Source organism: Pseudorca crassidens, chromosome 19 (assembly GCF_039906515.1).
Source record: "Pseudorca crassidens isolate mPseCra1 chromosome 19, mPseCra1.hap1, whole genome shotgun sequence".
Classification (NCBI taxonomy): Eukaryota; Metazoa; Chordata; class Mammalia; order Artiodactyla; family Delphinidae; genus Pseudorca; species Pseudorca crassidens.
The window spans coordinates 57208277-57220936 of record NC_090314.1 but is presented as its reverse complement, the minus strand read 5'-3'; the positions used below and the strand labels follow the sequence as shown (position 1 = coordinate 57220936).

At 47.7% G+C, this 12660-nt stretch overlaps 2 protein-coding genes across 5 annotated transcripts in view; one reads left to right on the top strand and one right to left on the bottom strand.

Moving 5' to 3' along the window:
- Nucleotides 1-12660, bottom strand: part of RECQL5 (RecQ like helicase 5) — a 38552-nt gene that overhangs the window by 15479 nt on the left and 10413 nt on the right. For all 4 annotated transcript variants that reach the window (XR_010937598.1, XM_067716441.1, XM_067716444.1 and 1 more), the window contains exon 8: nucleotides 7069-7148. Coding sequence is in view for 3 of the 4 variants with exons in the window: in XM_067716441.1 (XP_067572542.1) it covers nucleotides 7069-7148 (80 nt within the window). In the remaining variant the exon portion in view is untranslated. The remainder of the gene's footprint in view (nucleotides 1-7068; nucleotides 7149-12660) is intronic.
- On the top strand, nucleotides 3883-4552 carry SMIM6 (small integral membrane protein 6). The gene has a single exon (XM_067716454.1). It carries the CDS (start codon nucleotides 4162-4164, stop codon nucleotides 4480-4482), a length of 321 nt encoding a protein of 106 aa, XP_067572555.1. The 5' UTR covers nucleotides 3883-4161; the 3' UTR covers nucleotides 4483-4552.

Genomic DNA, 12660 nt, shown 5'->3' with positions numbered 1-12660 from the left:
CTAGATCCCAAACAGCTGCACCCCAAGCTCTTCTCAAAGTAACCTCCCTATAAGCGGGTGTGCCCTCAGAGTTAAGAGCTGGGGTGGGGCCCAGCTATGTCTCCCACCCAGAAGAAAAACAGAGGGAGGGTGGGAGGATGTGAAGCCCCGCCCTTGCCAGTCCCAGCACCAACAGCTGGCGGGTCCCCAGGAAGCCCTCAGTTCAGGAGAAGCTCCAACGGTGCAGCAGCCTGATCCCCATGTGACTTTTCCTTACGTGAGGTACGTCGGCATCAAGAACATCCTTCCTCAGTGAGGCTGAGGCTGAGCATCTTTTCTAGAAAAGATTCAGGCTCCCTGGTCCAGCTGCCAGGAAGTCGGCAGACCTGGGCACCGACAGGTTGACAGGAGGTTCATTCGCGTTCTCCTCCTCCAGGCCAGGCAGTACTTAACTGCTGACCCCAAATAAGATTCTGTCCCTCCCCTTGGAGGGCTTACGGGGGCACGCTGAGCCCCACCACCAATGGCTCCCCTCCTGAAGCTGTCACGCCAGGTCCCAGGCAGGCTCCAATCCCACTCGGATCAACCAACCAGATCTGCCCCAGCACAAGAGCAGCCTGACATACTCTGGCTGGTCCTCTGGGGAAGATGGGCATGGAGAGGAGGCAGCAATTCCCCCATCACGGCAAAGAATAAACAGGTACAGCAAGGCAGGTGGTGACCATGGAAGGGGCGGCCATCAGGCCGTCTGAGCCCCAGAGAACATCTGGCTGACTCTGGCCGCCACAGCTCTCTGTTCCCACCGCCATGCCACCCTGGAACAAGCTACCAGCAGCGCCTGCCTGCGGTCACTGCCCCAGCGTCCCAGCCGGTCTCTCGACTGTGGTCTCGCGGTCCCTCACAAGGGTTTCACTCTACACCTCAGATCTGTGCAGTTTACTGTACATATGTTACGCCTTATTGGAAACTACAGTAAAGCCACCGGTGCAAGAATCTTATTAGCAAAACTTGGCAGAGCAGACAAAACAGTTTTCTCCTGTTTTCCCAAACATTAACATTTGAAAGCAATCTACAGATAACAATCTTCAATACGACATATTTGCTTGTGGGTAATAACAAATTACAGACCATAAAAAACTGAGGACAGGGTGTTCCCTGATGGCCTAGTGGTTAGGATTCTGGGCTTCCACTGCCATGCCCTGGGTTCAATACCTGGTCAGAGAACTGAGATCCCTCAAGCCGCACGGCAATAACAAGATAATAATTAAAAAAATAAAAGTTAAAAAAAAAAAAACTGAAGACAAATTAATTTTGTCCTTAGGAAGTCTCCTCGCTCTCCTTGGGAACCGGCTGCATACCCTGGAACACTGTCTCCTCATTCTAACTCCTACGTCGGCTTCCCATCTCAACTTCAACATCGCTCCTCCCAGGGGAGTCTCCTCAGGCCCCAGGCCAGACTATGCCATGGGCACCAACAGCATTCTCTACCTCTTCCCATCACATCATTCCCTTCGTGGTGATCATTTCAGAAGGATTTTCCGATCAGGGCCAGAAGTTAATTGAAAAAGTCAATTAAAGCAACGTTTGTGTACCCGAGATGTACGTTCTCTACACCTCTCATTTGAAATGGAAACATACAGACGCACATTCCTTGGTCAATCTTTTTGATGCAGGGCCGAGGTCTTTTCTCCAAGTGTGGGTTTGCCGACCAGAGTTCCTGAATTGTCTATTTGCTAATTTTGATTTCTTTAAGGCAGAATAAGAACTTGAAGACATCTGCAAGGAAACCTGAGTGTGAAATACTTCTGCATTTTTAGGAAATGTTTACAGTTGTCCTGTCCACATCTATTTTTGACAGGAACAGCTGGGTCCAAACCCCAAAGCAGTAACTTCTTAGCTGTGTGACCCTGGGTAGTTATTTAACCTCTCTGTGCCTGTTCCCCAGTTGTAAAACTGGGGTTTCAGCTATTATCACTTCATTTTTATGTAATGTTAAGTGCAATTACGTAATTACAAGTACAACTGCCACAAAACAGGTTTGGGAACAAGCAGCTGACGCTTAATAAGCATCCAACTAAGCTAATGGAGCAGAAGTCCGAGGGTGTGCTGAGACCAGCCTGCTGGCTCTGAGCATTCAGCAGGCCAAGGGCATTAGTCAGAGTGTTTTACAGAAGGAAATGCGAAGCGGCAGGTAAGCCAAGGTCAATTAAGCCAGGATAGTTAAGAAGGACTTCAAGGAACTTGCCCATCATCTCCTCCAGCCCCGGCTGCATGTCAGAATCACACGATGATGGCTTCCCTGGTGCTGCAGTGGTTAAGAATCCACCTGCCAATGCAGGTGGATTCTCAAACACATGTTTGAGCCCTGGTCCAGGAAGATCCCACATGCCACGGAGCAACTAAGCCGTGCACCACAACTACTGAGCCTGAGCTCTAGAGCCTGCGAGCCACAGCTACTGAGTCTGCCTATCACAACTGCCGAAGCCTGCGTGCCTAAAGCCCGCACTCCACAACAAGAGAAGCCACCGCAATGAGAAAGCCACGCACCGCAACGAAGTGTAGCTCCCACTCGCCACTAGAGAAAGCCCGCGTGCAGCAACAAAGACCCAACGCAGCCAAAAATTAAAATAATAAATTAAATAAATTTAAAAAAAACCCCACTAAATTGAAAAAAAAAAAAGGAGAATCACCCAACAAGGTTTACCAAGCACAGGGCTCTGACACGCCCAGAGGCTGATCTCTGTGCTACCAGGTGGGGCCTGGGCACCGGCGTTCAGAAAAGCTCCCGGATGATTGGAACAGGCAGGGTTGAGGACCAGTACCCTATAATGTAACCCCTGGGAGGGCAGGGCCTGCCTCTCTCGCTCACGACTGGACACGCAGCACCTGGCGCAGTTCTTGGCCACCGTGGGCACTCGACTCCCGTCTTTCAAGGATGGAATGGCAGCCACCAGTTTCCACGAGAAGGGACACAGGCCCCACTCCTGCTTCCCGGCTGCCCCATCACACCAGGGGGTGGGAAGCCACACGAAGCAGCTGCGGCCGGGCCTAAGCGGCACACAAAGACACCAAGGGGGAAGCTGGGCCTCCACAGGAGCCTGGGGCCTCAATGGTGATAAACACCCACATGCTGGTTCCAGGAGGTGCCAGCTGGAGCTGTGGTTAATCATCAACCCGGCGCCACAGGAAGTGAGCGGCCATGCATGGCAGCCCCAGCCCTGGGGCCTCCCGAGCTCTGGGCAGGTCCTTTCAGTAGACGGGTCATCCGGACTGAGAGGAGGGGCAGGACCCAGCCACAGGTGAGGTGGACGGGAGGCCTGGGGCAAGGGCCCCGGATCCAGTCTCTTCCCCCACCCACCCCAAGTCTGACCTCTCTCAGCCAGGACACCTCAACCCACGCCCCTGAGCAGCCCCCCAAAACAGCATCACAAAAGGGCAGAACGCGGCGGAGGGGGTAAGTGTGAAAGGCTGAAAGAGAACGCGGTTGCTAGGCAATGGGCCCTAGCCCACCTTTGTTTGCTCTGGTGACAGCAAGCAGGTCTGGTCAGGGGCAGTCAGCAATGCGGCCACCTTTTCCTCCCACGAGTTGCTTCTCTGAGTCACAGTGCAGCTCTGGTCACCTGGTGGCTTCTTCAGCTCAGGCCCCCAAGGCGTGGGGCCTGAAGGATTACCCTGACCTGCCTGCCCTCGCTTAGGACACAGGAGTACAAACAGCAGACCCCGGTAATGGCTCCTTCCTTCTCCGCCTTTACTCCCTTCAACTGGCTACAGACTCACAGCCTGCCCATCTCAGCTGTGTTTCAAGATTAGTTAGTCCTTCTGTTTTCACCTGCCTCTAAGGAAGCCTACAGAGGCCTCAGCTTGAGACCATCCACTCCTGGGCTCCTGTGCTGATCTCTCAAAATGCTTCCCAAATGTTTGGCAACCGAGGCAGGAAACCCAGGAAGGGTCTAGAGCGCTGCTTTTTAGATCCTGGCTGAGCAGTTCTCAGGGATGGGAAAGAAAGTCCTGCTCACAGCAGGGCTGTTCAGGAAAGGACTGGAGAAGACAGAGGCAGCCTCCAGGAAGAACTCAAGGGACCCCCCTCTCTTGGTGCCAGTCCCTGCTTTTGCTTCTGTGGAGGAAGAAAGCCCATTTGTTGCTTGCTGGAGGCACTGAGCCCAATGACCCACCATCCCTTCAATGCCTGCTAGCTACAGAGGTGGCCGCCGTTCTCTGAGATCGCACCAGAGGGTGAAGTTGGGGGCAGGGAGTAGCACCTGGGACAGGGCCTTGGAGAAGCCCCTGCACTCAGGGCCTCTGTCCCCACTTTTCCAGGTTCACATGGACAGACTACTAACAAAACGCACCTGGAAGGATGAGTTCTGGCAGAACCCCTTCGACCAGGGGGGCCTGGTAGTGATCTGCTTGTTCATCATTACGGTCCTGTTTCTCATCTTGTTTGCTATTGTGTTTGGTTCACTCCCCGCACTCGATAGGGTCAACGAGTGTGAAGAGTCGTGACCTGACTTTCTGTGGGCCAAGAAGGGGGCCACTGTTATACACTCTCAAAACGCCATGTACCTTTTCTCCAAAGCCCTTCTAACAGTCTGGAATTATACATTTTTCATGTGATTATCTGATAAGTGCCTGTCTTCCCCACTGGTCCAAGCAACAAAAAGCAGGGGCTGGGTCTCTTTCTGTTCCCAATTGTACCCCCTTTTCTGATGTGCCCTCGCACAGAGTCAGTATCAATCAATATTTGCTGGTTGAATAAATGAATGAATGAACGAATGAGCAAATGAATGGATAAACAGAGGGATGCTGGGCCATTGGCTCCCCCAGCCTGGAGACCCCAGGAGTTGACAGAGCCCAGTACAATCTAGGCCTAAACCAAAGCTGTTTTTCCCATCTCAGGGTCCAGAGGCCTCTAGGCTGGAGGAAGGTTGCTTTGAACCTAATTACTGTTCCTTCTACACGCAAAGGTAAATTTGGCCCTGTCATAAATAATCAAATGCATTTCACGGCCACGCTCAGAGAAAGGAGCTGCACGCAAAGAAGAGAGGAAGCCATCTGGACGCCCCACGCTGGCCTCATTCATGTGACCCAAGTGTCTTTTCTCTTGGTCCCAGAGATGCCCAGGTATCCCTCACAGGGTCCCCCAGCCCCCATGCGCCCCAGACCCTACAACACAGCCCTTGTAGAAATGTCCCCGCCTCTGCCGAAGCCATCAAGCAGGCCTGTCCCTCGCTGCCAAGTGCCCTCCCTTTGCAAATAGCTGCTTCAACGTCAACCTCAAACCAGGCTATTCTCAGAAAAAGGGCAAGTATCTGGTGAGGAAGGGGCTTTGCCTTCGTGTTATATACCATTTATGCAATGAAGAAACATTCCTTTCTACTCAAAGAGCAATTTCAAATCCAGCCATACCAGCTGTGTTCACTCCGTCCCAGGGTCTGGAAGTCCTGGAATCTGACGCCCTCATGTGTAGCAAATGAGATAGAAGAGATGAGGCTGCACACGGGGCAACAGGAGGCCCACTGATGCCCAGACCCTTGACACTCTAACAGGTCCCAGGTCTCTGGTATGAGACAGAAAGCAGAGGGCCCTGGGAGGACCTGTCCTCTTGCCTGGTGAGTTGCTGCAGCCCAGAGGGATACGGCAGAGCTAAGCTTCCAGACAGCTCCACAGAGCCTCATACTCACCCCAAACAAGAGTCCAGCCAGGGTGACTCCAAGCAGAGGGGACTCTGACAACTAGCAAGGACACTGAGCCCTTTCATGACAAGCGCTTTACTCAAGGAACCAAAGAAGGCCTAATTTAGCAACTCACTATGTTAGTGCCTGAAAAGGGCTCTGGTTGCAATGGCTGTGGGCAAGGGTGCCAACCACCTCTGCTGGGCGTGGTCTTGCCACAGAGGCCAAATGAGACATGGCAGCTTAGAGAAGCAAGTAGCTTCAGCCTAGGAGCCACAGACTTGGTGAACAGGAGGGGGTGGGACTCAGAACACATGGCCCAAATAAGTGCCTCTCCGGTTTCCAGAAGAAAGCCCCAAACATCTGGTGGGCACCACCAGTACCATGCACCTAATCAACTCCATGCTTCAAGAATCCAGTCTTACAAAAACCAAGATGGCACGTGTGTATGAAAATGTGCTATCACTGCAAACTGGGAACTGGGGGATTAGTGGCATCCACGAAGGACCTTAGTTCCCCGACTAGGGATTGAACCCCGGCCCTCGGCAGTGAAAGCACCGAGTCCTAACCACTGGACCGCCAGGGAACTCCCAACCACGACCTCTCTGGACAGTGGTCTGTTCATCTCTTAAGTCTGAAGCAATCAATTCTGCCTCATCTACCTTACAGGGTTGTCCAACGAGATCTGACCAGTGAGAGCAGAGGAATCAAACAGGTTTTTCGAGCAAAGGGCTACACAAATGCAAGTGCTCCCAGCTTGTCCAGAATGCTCTGGATGCCCCTCATACAGTGCGCCCACAGCTGCTCGTGCCCAGGGCTCTCCCGGCCACAGTCTGCCTGTTGCTGAGCAGCTATCAGGCTCTTTCATGGCCCCCACCGCCAGCAGATTCAGATCAAATAGATAAGTGGGTTCCAAGTAGGCAGGCTGGTGTTATGTTAGAAAAGTTGATTTCTCTCCAAGCACATTACCGCCCCTGCCCTCCCAAGACATAAACTGGGCCACACGTCTCTGCTTGGGTCTGGGATGAGAGTGACTACTCCACAAGTGAAGCAGTGGTACAGCACAGTGGCACATTATCACCACAATGCCAATGGCTCAGAACTGGTCACATCTCTCGGAACTGAGTCACCCAGGGTGCCAGCCACTCCAGAAGTGGGTGGAGTGGGATGGGTGGATGACCACCCAAAATACTCAACGAATCCTCACAGTGCCAGAGTTTCTGGGGCCTTCCACAGAAAGGTGGGAGGGTACCAACTTCCATGCTCCGACAGGAAATATTCCCACACGATGGCTTTCAGCAGGCAGGGGTCCCTTGGTGGCCCAAGAACTGTCCTATGTTAGCTTGTTAACTAGCAGTGCTGGGAGAGGAAAAGATCTCACTAACACTTGTTTCCACACACAAGATAAGTCACTCACCCCGATTCTTCACAGAAGGCCACCAGGGCATCAAAGGCCAAGACAGCAGCTTTATCGGATGCTTTGTTCCCTCTCTTTTCCTGGAGACAAGAAACGACCATTCAGTAAAAGTCTTACATAGTTGGACTACAAATGTAGTAGCCCAACAAATGGTGAGAGAGAAAAATATCAAATGACACTAATAAAGCCATTCACAAAACAGAGTCCCCATACCTGACCATGCATCGGAATCACCTGGGTAACTTTAAAAGACCTGAGGCCCAATTCAGCAAGACTACTGAATTGAACTTTCTGAACCTGGAGCTCCAGGGAGTTTATATTTTCAAAAAGCTGCTCAGGTGATTCTCATGCAAAGGGCCCGGGGAATGGCATTTGGGAATCACTGTATAATATGACCTAATTTAATAGGGGTTAAATACATACACGAGTGTGTGAAGGAACATACTAACCTCTGTATGTGTGGAAGGACATACACTAAACGTTGACAGTCATTACTTCTGAGTGTTGGGATTATACGTTATTTGCCTTTTGGTACATGGCTATTTGTTAAATTTTCCTTTTAAAAAACTGTGAAGGGACTTCCCTGGCGGTCCAGTGGTTAAGACTTCGCCTTCCAATGCAGGGGTTGTGGGTTCGATCCTTGGTCGGGGAGCTAAGATCCCACATGCCTCGCAACCAAAACAGCAAAACGTAAAACAGAAGCAATATTGTAACAAATTCAATAAAGACTTTAAAAATGGTCCACATCAAAAAAAAAAAATCTTAAAAAAAAATTGTGAAAAAGTTTAAAATACAGAAGAGCCAAGAAAATATAGCAGACACTAATACCCAAGACATTCTCTATTCTTTCTGCTTCCGGAAGTTGAATGGTTCCCATCTCCCAAACACACAAATCCACATACTTCCTCTACTTCCATTCTCCCAATATATTTATATCACGATTCCTTATTACATCACAATTTCCCTTAAGGTGATTCTTCAGAGCTAACCGCTTGATTATATTTTTACTATTTCCCATGATCACATATCCTTCGACAACGTTGTTTCTCCTGAAATTAACAGCTGACCTGTTTTTTCATTTCCTTAGATTTCAGTGCATCACGAATACCCCCCCAAATGTTCTGATGTAATGAAAAATTCACTTCGGGAAGCGGGGGCCAATGATGGCAAGGTCCACTTCTATCTTTGGAAACGTCCTTCCTGGTGCCTTCCATCCCCATGTTCCACCTGGGCCTCTGCTCTCCAGACCTGGTGCACAGCCGAGACTACCCTTCACTCTCGTCCTAGGACACTCCCTTTGCCTCACTCCTGGGTCAGGTCTCCATCTTCCTTTCCTAGTTGACAGCCTCTGCAGTGGAGAACATCCTTTAGTAGCTTCTCCAAAGGAGAAAGTTTCTTAAAATCGTCTGTCTGAAAATGTCTTTATCCTACTTTCACACTAACTGATTGGCTGGGTAGGAAATTCTAGATGGGATGGTTTATTTAGCATTTGGAAGCACTGTTTCTCGTTTCGAATATTACAATGGTGAAAACTGGTGCTCTTTGGACTCCCCGTCCTCCATGTAACACCTCTCTGGAAGCTTTCTGGATCATCTCTTTATTTATTTTTTATTAAAAAATTTTTTTCCACTGCATTGGGTCTTCATTGCCATGCACAGGCTTTCTCAAGTTGCAGTGAGTGGGGGCTACTCTTCATTGCAGTGCACAGGCTTTTCATTGCGGTGGCTTCTCTTGTTGCAGAGCACAGGCTCCAGGCACATGGGCTTCAGTAGCTGTGGCACGCGGGCTCAGTAGCTGTGGCACACGGGCTTAGACACTCTGCGGCATGTGGGATCTTCCCGGACCAGAGCTTGAACCCGTGTCCTCTGCATTGGCAGGTGGATTCTTAACCACTGTGCCACCAGGGAAGCCCCTGGATCATCTCTTTATCTCAAATGATCTCAAATGTCTCAATGATGAGCCCAGTGTGAGTTCTTGTAATTCACTGTGTTAGTAAGTTTTAAATAAATACCTTATACCTAGTCACCTTACCGAAATCTTTTCCTTGTCTAATTTGAACTTCAGACAAGTTAATCACACTCCCTTAGGTCATGGCAAACTATCATCCTTGGTCCTCGCAAGACTCTTCATTCCCAATCGCTACTTGCATCCACCTTCTCTCCCGTCATTCAAATTTATTCATTTATTCAATAAACACTTATTAAGCACTAAACTACATTCCAGCACTGAGCTAGGCATTAATTACAGCTACACAGGAAAGGTTCCTGCTGTCATGGAACTTACATTTCAATATAGCAAACCTATAAAGTGAAACAGTAATAAATATGATTTTTATAAAAAGGAAGATACGAGACTTCCTGGGCCCCCAGCTATGCCTATTACCCTATGGGGAGTATTTACTATCATTTCTTCTTCACTCCCTATTGCTAGATATTTAGTTTGTTTCCGATTTTCTGTCCTCATGATCAATTCTACCATTCAAGCCCTTGAGCACATAAGGGCACACTGCCACTTTTATTTACGTATTTATTTTTGGCTGCATTTTTTGGTCTTCTTTGCTGTATGCAGGCTTTCTCGAGTTGCAGCAAGCGGGGACTACTCTTCATTGCAGTGCGGGGACTACTCTTCATTACAGTGTGTGGGCTTCTCACTGCGGTGGCTTCTCTTGTTGCGGAGCACAGGCTCTAGGGTGCGTGGGCTCAGTAGCTGTGGCACACGGGCTTAGTTACTCCGTGGCATGTGGGATCTACCCGGACCAGGGACTGAACCCACGTCCCCTGCATTGGCAGGCTGATTCTTAACCACTGCACCCCCAGGCAAGTCCCCACTGCCACTCTTATTTCAGGTGATTTGGTTCCAGAAATAGGATATCTAGGTCAAAGGGTATCTGCATTTTAAAATTTAAATAGATATTGCTAGATTGCTTCCCCACAAAAGACTGTAACACTGCATTTTTCTCTTGGCGAAGTGCAGGCACTCTTTCCTTCACGTGCCCACTAGCAACAGGAGTTTGAGCTCTTTTACACACGTGTCAAATCATTTTACTTTAATTTGCATTTACCTGATTACTACCTAATTTGAACATCTTTAGACGAGCCATTTGGATGAGCTTTTCTGGGAACTTTCCTTTCGTATCCTTTGTTTTTCTTGTCAGTTGGTGAAAACTCTCTATTTATTCTCAACTTCAACCTTTTGTTTGCGTTTTATAGTAAATATTTTTCCAGATCTACAGTCTATTTGTTTACGGTATCTTTCACCACGTATATTTTTTCCATAGGTTCAGGATTTATAGAAACTTAAGATTTTTTATATATTCAAATATTTGTTTTTTTAAAAGACAGCATTCTGGATTTTTAATTTTCATTACAAAAATATCTTCACCATATCTCCAGCCCTAGGTGGCACACTGGACTAAATTTTGTTTAGTTTTTACATGAGGTCCTTAATCTGTCTTTTATATAAGGTGTCAAATGGGGCACTTTTATTTTATTCCTGCTGTGTCAGCACCAGCTATTAGACAATTCATTCTTTTCCCATTAAACTGAATTATCAGCTTCATCAATATTAAACGATGTATTCTAGGATCTTTTTTTTTTTGGTTTGTTTGTTCTTTGAATTTATTTTTTATACAGCAGGTTCTTATCTATTTTATACATATTAGTGTATACATGTCAATCCCAATCTCCCAATTCATCCCACCACCATCCCCCCTGCCACCTTCCCCCCTTGGTGTCCATATGTTTGTTCTCTACATCTGTGTCTCTATTTCTGCCTTGCACACCAGTTCATCTGTACCATTTTTATAATAAATCGGTGTTGAATTTTGTCAAAAGCTTTTTCTGCATCTATTGAAATGATCATATGGTTATTCTTCAGTTTGTTAATAAGGTGTATCACATTGATTGCTTTGCGTATATTGAAGAATCCTTGCATCCCTGAGATAAATCCCACTTGATCATGGTGTATGATTCCTTTAATGTGTTGCTGGATTCTGTTTGCTAGTATTTTGTTGAGAATTTTTGCATCTATGTTCATCAGTGATGCTGGTCTGTAATTTTCTTTTTTTGTGACATCTTTGTCTGGTTTTGGTATCAGGGTGATGGTGGCCTTGTAGAATGAGTTTGGGAGTGTTCCTCTGTAATTTTTGGGAAGAGTTTGAGAAGGATGGGTGCTAGCTCTTCTCTAAATGTTTGATAGAATTCACCTGTGAAGCCATCCAGTCCTGGACTTTTGTTTGTGGGAAGATTTGTGTTGCTGTTGTTGGAAGATTTTTAATCACAGTTTCAATTTTATTACTTGTGCTTGGTCTGTTCATATTTTCTATTTCTTCCTGGTTCAGTCTTGGAAGGTTATACCTTTCCAAGAATTTGTCCATTTCTTCCAGGTTGTCCATTTTATTGGCATAGAGTTGTAGTAGTCTCTTATGATGCTTTGTATTTCTGCAGTGTCCATTGTAAATTCTCCTTTCTTCTTCTAATTTTATCGATTTGAGTCCTCTCCCTCTTTTTCTTGAGGAGTGTGGCTAAAGGTTTATCAATTTTGTTTATCTTCTCAAAAAACCAGCTTTTATTTTTATTTTTTAATTTATTTATTTATTGGCTGTGTTGGGTCTTTCATTGCTGCAAGCGGGCTTTCTCTAGTTGCGGTGAGCGCGGGCTACCCTTCGCTGCAATGCACGGGCTTCTCATTGTGGTGGCTCCTCTCGTTGTGGAGCATGGCTCTTGGCATGCGGGCTTCAGTAGTTGCAGCACACAGGCTCAGTAGTTGTGGCGCACGGGCTTAGTTGCTCCGCAGCACGTGGGATCTTCCTGGACCAGGGCTCGAACCCGTGTCCCCTGCATTGGCAGGCAGATTCCTAACCATTGCGCCACCAGGGAAGCCCCAGCTTTTAGTTTTATTGATCTTTGCTACTGTTTTCTTTGTTTCTATTTCATTTATTTCTGCTCTGATCTTTTGATTTCTTTTCTCCTACTAACTTTGGGTTTTGTTTGTTCCTCTTTCTCTATTTACTTTAGGTGTAAGGTTAGACTGTTTATTTGAGATTTTTCTTGTTTCTTGAGGGAGGACTGTATTGCTATAAACTTCCCTCTTAGAACTGCTTTTGCTGCATCCCATAGTTTTTTTTTTTTTTTTTTTTTTTGCGGTACGCAGGCGTCTCACTGTTGTGGCCTCTCCCGTTGCGGAGCACAGGCTCCGAACGCGCAGGCTCGGCGGCCATGGCTCACAGGCCCAGCCGCTCCGCAGCATGTGGGATCCTCCCGGACCGGGGCGTGAACCCGTGTCCCCTGCATCGGCAGGCAGACTCCCAACCACTGCGCCACCAGGGAAGCTCCCCCATAGGTTTTTGATCATCGTGTTTTCGTTGTCATTTGTTTCTAGGTATTTTCTGATTTCCTCTTTGACTTCTTCAGTGATCTCTTGGTTATTTAGTGACATATTATTTAGCCTCCATGTGTTTGTGTTTTTTACGTTTTTTTTCCCCTGTAACTGATTTCTAATCTCATAGTGTTGTGGTCAGAAAAGATGCTTGATATGATTTCAATTTTCTTAAATTTACCGAGGCTTGATTTGTGACCCAAGATGTGATCTATC